The 16,978-nt window shown below is 34.6% G+C and overlaps 2 protein-coding genes across 2 annotated transcripts; both read left to right on the top strand.

Annotated features, from left to right (window-relative positions):
- The first annotated feature begins 18 nt into the window (after window positions 1–18).
- Window positions 19–1,784, top strand: LOC128549905 (metal cation symporter ZIP14-like). Its single transcript, XM_053527658.1, has 2 exons — window positions 19–218; window positions 1,015–1,784. Exons 1-2 carry the CDS (start codon window positions 120–122, stop codon window positions 1,177–1,179), a joined length of 264 nt encoding a protein of 87 aa, XP_053383633.1. The 5' UTR covers window positions 19–119; the 3' UTR covers window positions 1,180–1,784.
- A 4,020-nt stretch (window positions 1,785–5,804) lies between these two features.
- LOC123536236 (metal cation symporter ZIP14-like) lies at window positions 5,805–13,131 on the top strand. The gene is made up of 6 exons (XM_053527659.1): window positions 5,805–7,427; window positions 8,099–8,268; window positions 9,260–9,388; window positions 10,505–10,606; window positions 11,153–12,331; window positions 12,632–13,131. The coding sequence occupies exons 1-5, from the start codon at window positions 7,322–7,324 to the stop codon at window positions 11,438–11,440; spliced, it is 795 nt and encodes a 264-aa protein (XP_053383634.1). The 5' UTR covers window positions 5,805–7,321; the 3' UTR covers window positions 11,441–12,331; window positions 12,632–13,131.
- Window positions 13,132–16,978: the final 3,847 nt, after the last annotated feature.

The following is a 16,978-nucleotide window of genomic DNA, read 5'->3' on the forward strand; positions in this document are numbered from 1 at the left end:
TTTTGATGAGTTTTACAATTATATTTGCAGGGGACTTTGCGGTGTTACTCAGTGGTGGTTTGTCAAAGAAGAGGGCTGTTATTTACAATTTTCTATCTGCATGCACGATATATATCGGAATGGTCGTCGGTATTTTCCTCGGAGAAAATGAGTCAGCTCATACATGGGTGTTTGCCTTTGCCGGGGGAATGTTTCTTTATATTGCGCTAGTTGATATGGTAAGAATTTCAGTGTGTCTGTTTGTTGTCAATTCTGTTCTTAAGTTCACGAAAGTGCGCGAAACGTTCTCCTATGACATGATTAGTTAACGTTAGTTATACAGTTACTATAAACATTTCCCCGATTTTGATGAAGTATCTCTTCTGGGCACGACTTTGTACAGAATATTCAGAAGTAAAATGCTTGTTTCGTAAAAGTCTGTTTGCTTAAGTTCAATGGTCTTGTCTGTAGTGCAGTTACTGCGTTTATTTACATTCAAGAAATGCTCCAAAAAAGTGTTTCGAGAAAGCGACAGTTTCGAAGTAACACATTTCAGGGGATAAATTAGATAGAAAAAAAGTGGGAAACCACAGGGCGCCCAACACGACATAAACGAAAATGTTGCAGGCTCGGTTTGATTGATATAAACACATGCTATAAGTACCAGAAAATAATAAAGACACATTCCGTAGATGTATTCATACGACAGTGCACATGGAACCTTCAATGAAACACAGAGTGCAATTCCATGAAAAGCGGCGTATGGTCCCCAGTTAAGATAATGGTTTTGCCCTAAACGAGAAAAAAATAAACTGGAATTTAGAGAAGAGATCCCAGGTTATAGAGCCTGCATATCAAATACACTTCCAAAATACAAAACTAAAAAGCAGGCACCATATCCATAGGGGTGATTAAACAATACCAGTATCTTAATTATTAAAGCAAAGTAGTAAAAATAAAGCTTATTATTGGATTATGCTTGCACCCGGATGAAGCAAAATATTAATAAAAATGTAAACACCTTTTGTGTTTTAGATGCCGGAGATGTGTGCGAGCGGAGAACGCAAGGAGAACAGGAAGCTTATCGGCACCGGGACTATATTTCTGCTCCAGAATCTAGGCATGCTAACTGGATTTGGAATCATTCTCATACTAGCAATTTATGGAGGGAATCTCGAGAATGCTATAACAGGGGAATAATTATATTGTCTTTACAAAATGTGCATAGAAACCTAAAGTGATATACAGAGTTCATGAAGATACTTTATCTGTTGAGTTGTTATAAGAGCGTGTACTAAATGAATGTACTAATCCCCAATGATAACGTGATTCCCGCGCAAACGCGAGGACGCGTCCATTTCATGGTAATAGATGTAACAACAATTCATATTCCTTGTGCAATACCTGACGAGTAAATATCAGTATTTGTTTCATTTTAACTGCCAAACAAGTATACTGCAAACTAGCTCAGTCGGGTAGAATGCAGATACCAATAGCAAATTATCAAATCGATTTGAATGGGGGCTCGAATCCTCATGACAATTTTTCCGATATTTTATTTTTGCTTTTCCTATCCGTTTTCAATTCGGTTTCCCGTATTTTTCGTTTCGTTCTTTGATGGTTTGTATCTGCATAATAACATATGTTCATTATTCACTACCTATTTATAGGTTTAATACATGGATTTAACTAATATCACTTAAGGATAATATAAGGCGTTTGAGACCAGCCCTCGGGTAAATTTTTATTTTGGAAATTATACCTGACGGACCCGTAATATTCATAACTTCATATATATATATGGAGCTGTTTAGAAGAAGTAGAAAATGTCTTCTATAAAAGTCATTTTGTTTGGTAACTTGTATTTTGTCGTAAAATTCACTTAGGACTACTCCACCTCGTATTTTTAAAATATACCTCAGACTCCGTTTTTCATAACATATTTTTTTCTTTAAATTTGTTTTTTTTGTGTGTCTTACATTACTTATCTAAGTACTCTGGGAAATGAAAAATAGTAAACTTATATATTGTTTGAAACATCATGGTTATTTTGTTGTCAATTTGACAGCTCTACTTTCATTTTGCAATTTTTGCATGTTTTAAAAAATGTACATGGTTTGTAAAACTTTCAACTCCCGGAGTACCTGGACAAATATGTTACACACACAATAATTATAAAAGTAATGACAAAAATACTTTTCAAAAAAAGAAGCTTGATATCGTCTACAAATAGAACATGAACCGTCGAAGTACATGTGATACCGGACAAAATGTGTTTTTCAAAAGAGAATAACCTGTTTTGAAAGTTTCTTCTACCGTTTATGAACAGTTTGGTTTATTCTTTATGATAAACCAAGGCCTATGTGGCGTAAAAAAATACTAAAACAAAAATTCATCCGATGGGTGGTTTCAAAAGGCTTTACAAGAACCTTAACTTTTCTCATCTGCCATATCGGTCTTAGATAGTTCGCTGTCGTGTCATATTGAAAATGAAGGAATATTTTTTATGCAAAAATAAAAAAAGAAAATTAACTGCAGTGAGTTTCGAACCCACACGGCAAAAGATCTGATGAACATATTCAGTATGCTTTACCACTGAGCTAATTTGTAATTGGTATGCAAGCAAGCAAGAAATATTTTAAATTACATTTTGACCAATTACAAAAATATTGAATTCCCTATGCTTCATTTCAATCTATTTATAGGTATGTTTGTAAACATCGCGTTATCGTTGGGGCATACTTATATAAATCCCGCACGAAAACTCAAACGATAACTTGTTTTGTAATTATGATACGTTTCAATACAGAAAATAGTTTCGTATAACATTTAAGTTTGCACTTGTCTTCTATCATTGACAACCTTTTTGAGTCCAACGGTGCATGAGAACCATAATCAAACGATACTACTGTCGTTTAAATTATCGTGCGGCAGAAGTACATATGTTTTTGTTAATAATGTTTTGATAGAAAATCTGCTTATAAATGCCTAAAGGAACTATTAAACCAATACCTAAATTATTTCTGAAGAGTTTTAGTTGATCCGCATTTGTAATATAATTTGCATTTACAGTCATACATTCTCGTGTAATCAAATATTTTGTTAGATAAAAAATGAAGTATTTAAAAAAAAAAAAATTAAATAACTCGGTATAATTACAGTATGTAGCTTGAGAAAAGAAAGTCTTAATAAAAGGTATTTCATTAATTTAATTTCACTGACAATAAATAACTAAACAGGATTTTGATCATGGGGGCAATTTGTCATGTGTAATTGATGTGCATGCATGTTAACATTTTGTACTATGATGTTTATTTTGCGATGTAAATGTCGTAAAGTTTCTTTTTTATACAATGTATATTTAAATGTTTGGATGAAGTTAAATGATATAATTTTTAAAGTATATTAAGTTTTGAAAGTTACTTGTCTTTGGTAATCATCATAGTATCTATAAAACCACATTTTTATACTGATATAGAGGTCTTTAACAATGCGTCCATCTAACGTTAAATTCCGTACTTAGTGTTTTATAAATCCCCATGGACAAGGTGATAATAAGAATCGATTTAATTCCCCTGTGGTATTTTGCTAAAGACCTTCAAAACGCGATTCTTTCGTCTTATGTGTCTGCGCCGTTCTGTTCCAGGTTTGCAAAGTTGATGGTCTATTGGTTTGCTTTGGGATGAATAATTCATTGTATGTGGTGTTTCCTATAAATTTGGTCTAATTAATTTCGTTGATCTGTACAAATTACTAACAATATTAATGTACATAAGTTGATTTATTTGTATCGTTTAAATGTCACTGTACAAAGCTCAGATGTATCACATGGTCTTGACAAATTGCTAGGTTAATTTATGTTGTTCATTTCCTTCTCGAGGTAAAGAAATTTACAAATTAGTTGATCTGACTAATCTGTCAAATACATGACTGACATAGAATTAAGACAGACGGACGTAGTTTTTAAACTTGTATCGTTTATTAAAATAAGGTGAAAAGTATCTATAAGATGATCATTTAGAAGCATAGATCGCAACCAAGAAAAACAAAAGCAGACTGGATTTGAGTGAGTCTGTTTCCGAAATGAAATGAAATGGGCAACACCTCTCACGCCCCATAGCAAAACGTATTACGATACTTTAAGCCAAATGTCCAGTGTAGTAACATGGTGAACGATTATCGCGCATACAGCTTGACAGTAACTGCGGGTCGTCCTAATTAAAATTAGTCTAAATACTTTGCATATACCAGTGATGTTGAATAAATGTGCGACATGCTGAATCATGAATGGTAACGATTTTATATAAAAATAACCCATAAAAGTGGTTAAGTTCCAAAACCCTCAATTGAACAAATGTGAGGGGGCTCTTGCAAGGATGTAAAAGGACCAAGATTTATGAAGCTCCACCAAGCAGTTCAAGGGAAAATCATTTACATATAGTTCTATCTTTAGATCTAGTCTCCTCTAAAGGGGCAAAGTGTCACCATTTGTTCCAAATGATTATATAGATCACTTTATAAGAATGATACAGACCAAGTTTGATGAAGATCCATCGAGTGTTTCGTGTGAAGAAGTTGTTTAAAGTTGTTTTGCTGCCCCTAAAAGGGGTTAAGCGGTACCATTTCAACAAATTTTAGAGAGGGCCTAGCCAGGATGCTACAGACCAAGTTTGGTGTAACTTTGACCAGTAGTTTCAGAGAAGATGTGTGCGTAAATTGTAAACAAACGAACGGCAGACGTTGGACGCCGGACCATCCACCTATACAAATAGCTCACTCTAAACCTTTGGAACTTTTAGTCAAGTAAAACGTGAAACAAACTTACATTCGATGATTATCTACGACTTTGGAAACGCCTGATTCCAGGTCTGAATGTCAATCATTTTTGTTCCGAAACAGTAGCATAAATTACGAAACGTTAATTCGCATGTGGCTCACACTGGTGGCTTTGATACTGAAGGAAATGTAATTATGGTCAATATTGCTGTAGTTGGTGGGTGTGTGGGTGGGTTGATATCAATACAATTGAAGTCATTTACATTTATATATTTTCATATATTTTCATATTTTTTTCTTTGCCTCACAAATTTAAACTTAGGCAACTGCCTCATTCGCAGTAAACAATACATGTTTCATTACGAAAAAATAATGTACATAATAGCGATGATTGACCACAGTCACAACTAAAATATAGCAGTAACGTGGTTTAAAACACATCAACGCAAATACACAAATAGGTACAGAAATATCGTATTGCAATCATAGAATTTTATAAATTTGGTTACTAACTGGACGTATACAGTACAGAAATGCATGAAATAAAGATTTTTCTTTCGTTAGGATTTCACATAGTAAGTCGAGGACTGAGGTAGTGGACCTGTAATAACAATCGGCAATTCTGTGCGGTTAGATAAAATTGTTATTTGTGCCTTTGAGCATAAACGAAAATTGCTATGTCATAATAATCAGAGAATGTCAAAATAGCATATGGAGAATCTTAATCGAACAAAACTAGCTGATTGTCAATGGTCAAAGACCTTCAATCCCAGTGCACGAACCGAGTTTTTGAGGGTCAGAAGGGGTAATGAAATGACTTAAACTGTGACATAAAAACAAAACTAAAGAGACAAATAAAACATTATTTGATCTCACTTTTGTTGACGTTTGCAATGCACTGAATGTCTGGGTTCATTCTGAACAAGATTTTTAGGTGAAATCCAATTATTTCGTTTGTGCACGACGTCCTTGATTAATGTTAACGTATTCCTGCTTTGTCACGTTAATAGTCAATTGATCTTGTTTGATGAATTCAACAAATGTTATTTGTTTGATAACTGAAATTAAGAAAAGAAGTGGTTCTTGTTCCAGTGTATGAGAATTGAAAATAAAGAAACATGTTTGTAAAATCGTTTCTCGTGATTCTTATTATAGAACTTTTTGTTCTTGTACATGGATTTTTACTCCCCAGAAGTAAAATCCGACATATGTTTACACGTTCATTAAAGCAACATCTTGGAAATGGATCTAACATTACTGCTTATGATTTAGAAGGATTTTATTCAAGAAAACATTTGATATGGAAACAAGAACCATACAAAACATTTACAGATTGTCTAGAAGATTTTCCAGAGGGAAGTGTTAAAGGTCAAGACTTCTGTTTATTGGAAGCGGTAAGGAACACAGCACACCACGTATCAACACTAATTTAGTAGTGCAGATGAGAAAAATATCAAACAATATTAGAATATAAGTGTGTATTTCTGAAGACTTTTTTTGAAAAAAATTACTTCTTTGCTTCGAAACGTGCATCAGTCGTACCTATGGCAGGGCAAGTTATGTTTGGCGGGTGGAGAGAGCATAACATTTAATAATCTGAATTTAAGACGTCTGACACGAAAGCTCGCTTAATTTTAGGGTTTGCAGGTAAGGTATTCTAGCAAGTTACACAAAAGTAAATAATATAACTTAATTTGGTAATTTCCATCGGTGAACATGCAATTTTATAAGATAGGTCATTATTCCAACGAGTCATACTGACTCCTATCAACCTATGACCGTTCTCCCAAACTGGCCGTGTCCGACTTCGCAAGTTCTCAAACTTTCTAAAGAACGAGAAATCAATCAGTTCTTACAGACAGCGAGTGCATACGTTATATAGCTTTTGCTTGCAATTAAATGTACAATGTATTTTGATATATTATACCAATTATGTTGACCTTAAGGTATTTCTGTACGTTTGATAAATCGGAAGTCATGGAGTAACGTCATTTAACCAGATAACTTAGAATAAATACGGAACGATATGAATTAATGACAATATATTCTGTAAAAATAGCCCGTGAGTAAATTTATTATAACAGCAACGTTAGTATCTCTCTAAAGATGAAATATGATATAAAATAGTTTGACCATTAAAGAATTCTAAATACTGTCTAATATGCCGATCACTTTAATCATGGAAAAAATATCTCACGGATCTATATATTTTGTTTCACCTTATTATAGACCACATTTATATTTCAACTGTAAGAAGTTTCAGAATAATATACATTATAGAAAAAACTCAATTTTTTTTCAGTAAGTCTAACATAAAATAAAAGCACACGACCCTATCCTTTTGATTTGCCGAAATTTCTAAGTATATTTTGAAAAAAGAGGGTTTATTCTGACTTTACATTGTAAATAAATGGATCCGAATGTGTATAGCTAAATTAACACGCTTTAGAGTACAAGTGCACGTTTTAAAACTTGCAACATATTTTTTCAGTGTTTATCTCCAGAAGATGTTTTTCAATTATCTCGTCTGTCGCACAATGCGTCAAGTGACGAAGAGACATCGACCATGGCAATGATCTTGCTGCATCTTTTACAAAGCAAGTCATGTTTACAGAAGTTGCAGACAAACCACAAGATCGAAGAACATAAGCTCAGATCATCGTCGAGTGAAAGTCAGTTTTAATTGTACAGTTATTATGATATAGTTTTTGTGGTTTAAAAATCCAACTAAAGAATGGTTTTACTTCCCATTACTCCGGCAACGTGACAATTTTCCATTTGATAATAGGTTATGGCTTTCCTTCTACTTAAAGTCAAAAAGCCGTGATGACACTCGGCAATTTCCGAATAATAACGTGCTACCATAATGCAATTCGGCATTCTTCGGATGTAAATGTAGTTGAACGCACGCATTGCTTTCCGTAAAACATGACAGAAAATGCCGAAAATGCCCATGGAGAATACGTTATTTGCCAGTTAACTAGACCTTAGTTCTGGCAGAATCATCATTAGAACCTACTGCCCGTTTTTTGTCTGCTTCCTAGTGCTGCGTTTTAAAAAGACTGTGACATCAAATGCGAAAGTAGAAATAATCATGAAATTCAGTTATATGTTTTAAGTCGCTTGTGTTTTTATCAATATGTCTTTTCAGTCATAGTGAAAACTAGATCATTTGATTTTGTTGAGCATTATAGCCTATATGAATATCAGTGAAGTCAAACTATCCAGTTTTCACTTTACTTTGTGACTAAATTAATGTCTTTTCAAACGCAGTGGCTTCCTTAGATTCGTTTTATACATGTTTAGGAAGAGGAGTCTTGACAATTGTGAAAAATGTTTTCAGTCTGGGGTTATGGTGTACTGAGTACATCAATAATTGCACTGACAGCTTTTGGAGGGATACTTGCTCTCCCGTTCGTTCATGGTTTAGCCTACAAAAGAACATTATTATATCTGGCTGGACTGGCTATTGGGACACTCGCAGGAAGCAGTTTATTCTTTCTGATACCGGAGGTAATTTGGTTTAAAAAAATCCGTGATCACAGTATCTTATGAATTTTAAAGCTGCTCTTTAAATTATTAAGTCATATACAGTAGAGTTCTCTATGAATGCCCGAAAGTGGTGCAGACAAGGTGCAGCAAAATATTTTTTCAGTATATTGAAATTTCGTTCAGCAATTAATATCTATATGCCATTGGTCAGAAGATTATTCCATGCATACATTAAAGTGAAAATTATATAAATTATAAGTACTCTAACAACAATTATTTGAATGTCATAGTTGATTTTTGTTGCAGACAATTCTAAAAAAAACAAGAGAAAACAACAGTGCGACAATGTTGCTATAAATATATAAGTTGTCGGGCTCACAACGTTTCAATACTGTTTCACCCACTGACAGTTCCAATGTAGCCCTAAATGAGATTTGATTTGTTTGTTTTTATGTTATACTTTGCCTATGAGATTTCGTGGTTAGTTTATACTTATAGTTTCTCATTTATGTAATTTCTGTGACAGGATGATCGAACAATGAATAGAACCTATTTGAACAATTCGACACTCGGTACAATATTTACAAGTTTATCTACATGAATGAATATTTACAAATGAAAAAAACGAAAAAGAAAACAAAAAGAAATTGATGAAGAAAAGGATAAAATGAATGATGAGCTCATTTTCATTTATAGGGTTCACATTTATAGATGTTTCAGTCCCAGATCTCCTGTCACATTGGTGTCAGAAGTGGGATTCTAAGCGTGAAATCTGACATTTACCTCACTATCTAAAACAATTACAGAAAGATGATGCAATAACCCGTCTTTCTACTATAGATACTTTAAAGCCCGTATGTTAGTTTGTAACAATTTCATAAACTGTCAAAAAATGTTTCAGTGTTAGGGGTTGCAGGTTTCTATAATGCGAATTATCCTCTGGGATATTTTCACTTTCAGAAGGCAAAGAAATATAATTTCGGACAAACTTACATATTCTGCTCTGTTTCAGGCGTTGGAACTTACAGAACATGAAATGCACAGGCCAGGATTTGTTTGGAACTGTCTATTTATGGTCATTGCGATCTACACGTCTTTTATTATAGAAAGGGTTCTAAAAATGATCAAAGACTGGAGAGAGGTACACTTTTATAAACAGAGTTCTTTTTAATATTATATTAACTGTTTTGTTTTTGTTTTAAGTAGCAATAGATTTAATAGATAGGTGTCCTTAATGAAATATGCCTCTTTACATAGATGCATACCTTGATTAATGAATTTTATCCTTGATCCCTTTCAAAAATTTCATATGATATTTTATTTGCCTTTCTGAAAACACTCGCAACACCGTTTATTAAACTTTTTAAATTTGTTTTGTTACCAAATTTAAGTGAAATTTAGACTTCAAACAAATTGTTCTGAACAAATAGAAAAGGTTTTCGGTATAGTCCTTGGTACATTTCAAGTACAACTCACTGGAGGGGAGGTAAGAAAAACATTACATGATTCAAAACCTTTTTATGCAACCTTTGTATATATAAAGTGAATTTAACAATTTGCATGATCACGTTTCGTCCGAATGTTGCAAAAAGGTTACGGATATGTTAAATTGTAAGGGCATTTAAAATATATGCGACCCGCCTGTATATGGTTAATTCAAGTATTTAGAAATGGTATCAACCTAGTCGGTATCTTTTAATCATACGCCCTAGGTACACGACATTTTTCATGAATAAAGGTGAAATAAAACCTTTCGTTTTACCTGAACTATGCTGGAAACAGTTTCGCGTGCACTTGGCAAACATATCGTGATCAGCGGAACGAAGTTGCGAATATGTGTTCTCAGCCTTTCATTCCGCTAGCTACAGTCATGTTGATAGTATTATCATCGAGTAAATCTTTGCAACGTTTCACAAATATCACAGGAGACAAACTCGAACAAACCTGTACTTCTGGAAACATTGAAGTTATTACCCATCACATGTCATGTAGATATGAAACTATTGCCGTATTTTGTTTTTAACAAATCACGAAGTATGGTGTTGCGGCTCTCTGAGGAATATGTTGTGTACAGAGATGTTTCCTATCTAAATATGTTCAGAGTCTTTTCCGTTGTATTGTTTCTCTTTCTATTTCGAGAGCGGTGCCTAAAACCAAAAGTAAAAGTAAATAGTTAATGAATAACGCTGTTTCCATTACATTTTATATCTTTTTATTCTATTTTCTGTTCCACGATCGATTTTCTTTCTCTTTCCAGAGATGCAAAAAAGCAAAAATAAAACACCAAACGGAAAACGGTGTTTGTATTATATCATTGCCATTGGAAGTAAAAGATAAGGCTAAAAATCCAAAACCAGAGGTAAGGAAGAATATGTATTGCTTAACGGGTACTTGATAAAATAAAGGTCTGACTTTTCAAGTATTCATCCACTAGGATGAAAGTACAGAGCAACATGTTAAGGTAAAAGAATAATAATTCAGACTACGTGCTAAAACTCATTTTACAAAACGCATACAATTGATTCAATTAATATTCCAAAGCACAAACGCTTGCTTAAATTTTTATCGTCAAATCCTGTACAGATATTCAAGTACAATCAAATGATACATAAACATGTATATCAATTGTCTTATCTTTCGCCCGCTTAGCTTAGTAGGGAGGGCGCAGATCTACGGAGCCCTCGTGATGCCGTATAGATCTGACAAAACTATAGTATGGAATTGTGTTATCAAGGTAACGCATTTTTGTATAATTCTATGAAAATAATGCTGTCTCTTACGCAAAAAAAAAACTTTTACACACTGCTAATCTATTATGTTTTAGATAAGAACAAGTAATTTCAATACTCAATAAAATTGGTATTTATACTGTTCAAATTGCACAGTATCGGTATATGAATTACAGGATAAGCCGGTTGGAAAAGACACAAGTAAAAATGAAATGACTGAACAAGATAGAAAACACATTAATGCTGTGGCGTGGATGGTTATTACCGGTGACGCCTTGCACAATTTTATAGACGGTGTTTCTGTAGGTGCAGCATTTACCGAAAGTGTTTTAGCAGGTGTATCTGTCTCCGTCGCAATATTCTGTGAGGAATTGCCACATGAATTAGGCAAGTTTAGTTCTGTGGGATTTAGGCTGTATATTGACACATTTTTTTTCAAAATTTTCAAACTAACTATAACTTGAGAGCTAATAGTTAAACAAAGCGAAAATGATTTTACGTTTATGAAAGTGTTGTGAATTGTGCTTAACGTTATTACTAATTTTTTTTATAATAATGTTTTACGATGTTGTAATGATTTAGTTTGGTAGAGGCCATTTTGATACTTTATTTCATGATAATGAAATATTCAAAATACTAAAGGTAGCAAATCTTTGAATTAATCCTTCAAGCAAAAAATGTGACTTTTAAAAATATAAACTACAGTAACTGTTAAAATTCTCATAAGAAAATCATTGTTTTAACATTATTCATTAGCATTACATTCATTCTTATGTAAATTGGCAGCATATTGTTGCTGGGCTAAAGTCAAAACTTGAAGAAAACAAAAGATAATTTATTTCCGATGTCAGGTAATAAAACACATATTTTAGACCACTTGAAATTGTTTCGGCCATTGACCTGCAAACTCTGAGCGGCAAGGCAGTCAATAAGTGTTACTTAATGCTCAAGTTACTTGTAACTTTTCAGTAAATTTTTCATAGGCAATTACCGTATACATAAACAAATCCAATTAATACCAGAAACCAATTTTGTAAGGATCGCCTGAGCATGAAGCTGACTTGTTTGATGACTATTACTTGTCATGTCTTTCCATATGATCTGAGGAAATAACAGTATTGATTGATATCTCTTGATTACGCATAATATATTGTTTGCTTTGTTTAGGAGATTTTGCGATCTTATTGTGTGAAGGCTTGACGAAGAAACAGGCAATCATTTGCAATGTTTTATCTGCATGCACCATATACATTGGACTTTCAGTAGGTATTTTTCTCGGACAAAATGATACAGCTCACAATTGGATGTTCGCAATTGCTGCCGGACTGTTTCTGTATGTTGCTCTGGTCGATATGGTATGTACTATAAAGTTTGATTATATTTCGTAACGGATTTATTTTCGACATTTTAGCGGTAGTAGACATTTATATTGTGTTCAGCCACACATGTATACAGCGTGTACTATTTTAACCTAATGAATTGTACTGTTAATACATATTAACTTGCTAATTTTATGTTTTCATAAACTATATGCAGTATTTTTTCATGGTTTCAAATATGAAACTTGGGTCTAGTTTACATTCCAGGCGTTATTAGTTTATTGCAACAAATAAGTTGTACTGTAACCACAATTTGTTTTTCTTTTTGTCTTATAGATGCCAGAGATGTGTGCTGTTGGACAACTTGAGGAGAGCAGAAAATTGATCGGAACAGGGAATATATTTTTACTGCAGAACCTAGGCATGGTTTCCGGATTTGGCATCATGTTTATTTTGGCATTATATGGCGGTCATATAGCAGAAGCGATTAAAGCGGGATCTTGATAAACGCTGCATGTACCAGAACTCGTGTAAATAGTGAGAATTGATCCATACATCGGGTACTTTATTGTCAAGTTAAAAGCTTTTAGACAATGAACCATTAGTACTTTTGGAGCAAGGGTAGCGCTAAACATTGATTAAACATTGTTAGTTTTTAACTCTGTTTAAAAACAAAAAGGCAACAGTTATGACATTGCATATTGTTGAGACTTACCCTAAGCCTTCTTTACACAAGGGAAACAATCTGTTTATATAGTGAAATTGTTGAGTCACCGTTTGTTAATCCTAATCATGTACATGTTATATGTATCCTATCTATGTTAAATGCAATGCATGATAACACAGTTATGCATCTAGCAGTCCTGAAATTGATTTCTTCGATTTTCTCATACTTCTAAATATTTTTCCCATGCTTTGACGCATGTGTATGGGTAGTTGAGATTGTTCTCTTTCAAGCAGTTGCCTTACAAACATATTTCACTTTGTGAAATTCTGTGGGTTTTGACTTTTTTAAAAAATCGTCTGTTTGTTGACAAATTTCACCATAGAAAATGTCCCACTTTCCCCGGGGCAATCAATTATTTGATCTTTACATAGTTTTGTATTCAGGTTGTTAATTCACGTGGCAAGTATGCATGCTTTTTCCATGCTTAGAGGTAAAAAGTGCTTAGTCCACGATAATCCGTAAATAGCCAATCGCAAAGCAGACTTGTACCCGTCTATATTTCATATACAACATTAGCGTTGTATATATATATCGGGGGAAACTTGGGCAAAAAAACGCGTGAATTTTGTGTCAATTTACCATCTAACAATACAGGCTAACGCCGGAGTTAAATGACCTTGCAATATTCTCACCAGTTATCAATGGGATAAAGAATAAGATTGACTTGGAGGTAAATTCAGTTGACAACGTCTAAATGATAATATCGTAAAAATGACCCCATGTTATTGGATGTCAATAAAAGGGTTCACATGACTGAAATACAAGACTAGAATAACTATACATATAAAAATCAAATTGAATTACAAGAAACACATTTGTAGTGTCTAAGAACCAACTGGGTAAATACGTAATTTACACATTCACAGAAACGTTTCCAACAGTTGTAACTTTTTATGTTCACTTGTTACAAAATAGACATGTCAGCACGATCCTTACATTTGCAAACAACTGGATCCAGTTGTTCGAAACTTTAACAGGCGATTGAGCTAATGGTCGATTAACTTTATTAGTATATTTCGACAGTTTAGAAAACTTAGAAAAACAAATGTACTTGTTAAGGATTATAAACACTAAATCATCTTTACAGTAAAATTAAAATATCATACTAGTGTTTCCCACCTACCAAGACTAGTATCTTGAATAGAAATTTAACAGGCGGTTAGTTTAACAGCTTAATGCAGTGGTCGTGAGTTCGAGCATCATTGGAGTCACGACCACGACTTCTCATATGACACCAGTACTGGTTTTCCCAGGAAGCGGACTCGAGTGGGATTACAATAAGCTTAAAGCTTTCATCATAATCGAGCTGAAACAAATTAGTATAATCTAAACTAAACTAAACTAATTCGAACAACTGGGCGCTGTTAGAAAGTAGAACAACTACATCATTCTTACAAGAAAGGCACGATATAGTAAAAAGTGTTCATAGTCCTACGAGCATTTACGCATTAACTATATCCTGATAAACAAAATAAATAAATAATTAAAACACCGACACTGGTTCCTGTTTTTATAAGAACAAAAATGAATATAACCATAATTATTTTGTCACTTTATTCCGATTGTCGAAAAGTGATTTCTAATAGAATCTGATAATTTGTGTGTGATTAATAGTATGTATATTACCAGTAAGCACTAGTCCATACTTAAAATACCAGATTACTTCAAACAACAGTATTTTTTTATCCAACATGTTTACCTCCGATTTGCTGTCAGCCTTTTTTTTGTAGTTTCGGAACCTGGCTATCTTCTTGAATCAACGTATCTGTCATCGTGTTTCGCAAACATGCAAACTCCTCATAAAAACTAATTGTTCAGCAGTTTAATTTTGAGTATTTTTTAGAAATCCATATCTAACTGTTTAGCATTTGCGATTGCAAATGACTCAAAGTGTTAATGAACGTCAAATTTTAGTAAATCCGGTATTTGAGTAAAACTGAATTGATACAAAATAACCTGCATTCTTTCATATGCCCTACTGACAAATAAACGCTAACGGTACAAAGATAATATCACTCTTATAAAAACACGTTAATCCTAATTTCTATAGAACGCGTGAGACAGTTTTCAATAATTGCAGTTTTTATGTCACGTGGTCTAAGTCGGATAGACAACTCGTGCCGTTGTCTACGGGATATATACAACTCGCTTTGCTCGCTGTATATATCCCGTAGACAACGGCACGAGTTGTCTATCCTATACATAGTTTGCACGAGGTTCTAGGTCAATAGCCACCTAAGCCTATCATAAAGTCTAAGCGGAGTTGTCTCCATTTTTTCCAAATACACTGACGAGATAAAGAAACGCCTCATTCAAACTCGGTATACAATTTTTCGTTAACCGTGATTCAAAATTAGAAAAGAACAATTCCATTCGCAAATTAGATGCTTTACAAGAATTTATGGTCAATAAGAAATCATTTCATTGTCGCATTAAGCTTAAATCTTGAATTTTAATAGCCCGGTCGGAGAAATTGCATTAGAAAAATCAGTAGCGCGTGTGGCCAACTCTGCTAGCAACCACAGCAGCAAGACGACGCCTCATAGAGCCGCACCAGTTGCGTAACAGATACCGTGGGATTCTGGCCCACTCCTGGTGCAGCGCTGCTACCAGTTCCCGGACGTTTGCTGGCTGGGGTTGACGTTGGCGTAACCGCCGTCCGAGATAATCCCACGCGTGTTCAATCGGATTGCAGTCCGGTGAACACGCCGGCCAAGGTAAAACATTAATGTTTCTAGCCTGTAGAAAGTCCCTGGTGACGTGTGCAACGTGAGGTCGCGCGTTGTCGTGCTGATAGACTAATCCTTGACGTTGACGGAAAGGGACAACTACATGACGTAATATCTGGTCGATGTAACGCCTGGCTGTGAGATTACCTTGGCAAACGACGAGTTGGGACTTAAACCTATGGTTGATTGCTGCCCACACCATTACTCCACCTCCACCGTAACGATTGTGCTCCAAAACGCAATTGTTTGCGTAGCGTTCATGGCGTCGTCTATAGACACGGATACGTCCGTCGGCGTTCCACAATTTGAAACGCGACTCGTCACTGAACACTACGTTCTGCCAACGCTGGCCGCGATGGTTGCGGGCCCAAATAAGACGTTGGTGACGGTGGCGTAACGTTAGAATTAGACTGCGGTAGGGCCTACGACAGGTACTTCCGCGTTCTCTGAGTCGATTTCTCACTGTATGTCGACTAATTGGTGTCCACGGTTACCTACAACTATACGTGACGTAGATTGCGCCGTCACAAATCTGTCACGTAAATGACGTTGACGTATATAATTATCCTGTCGTATTGACGTTACACGCGGTCTACCTGAACGTGGTCTATCGATAGACGTTCCCGTGTCTCTAACACGTCGAATAAGACGCACAATTGTCGAACGAGAGACGTAAAAACGTCTAGCAACTTGTTCCTGCGTTCGCCCACATTCAAGCATAGCCAAAACCTGAGCCCTCTCTTCAGAATTCAGCCTCGGCATTACGAAAACTAATGTTTTTTCAGAGAATAGCTGAAAATATGGTTGTGTGTCGTATTACACATGTACATGTGCAAAAATCGTTCAATCAAACCACATGGTTTACATGCACGGACTGCACGAGGAAATCATGACCAGGTACATGAAGTGAACAAATGGCTGAATGAAATCGCGCGAGTTTTTGTTCACTGTGTTTGTCGGTCAGAGTACATGTAGATTTACTACATTTCACAACAATTAAAAGCGTTAGGAAAAAAATAACGCCAAATTTCAATGAGGCGTTTCTTTATCTCGTCAGTATATTTTACCCGGGATCATTTTTTCAGCCCAAATAACTCTTTTTCAGGAAGTGATATTTTAATATATTTTTCAGTCTTTGTATTTTGATGCAGGTAACTACACATATATCTAATATAGATAGCTCCTACTTGAAGTTTGTATTTTTAGTTACAATGCCTACATATTGTT

This window comes from Mercenaria mercenaria, chromosome 17 (genome assembly GCF_021730395.1).
Source record: "Mercenaria mercenaria strain notata chromosome 17, MADL_Memer_1, whole genome shotgun sequence".
Classification (NCBI taxonomy): domain Eukaryota; kingdom Metazoa; phylum Mollusca; class Bivalvia; order Venerida; family Veneridae; genus Mercenaria; species Mercenaria mercenaria.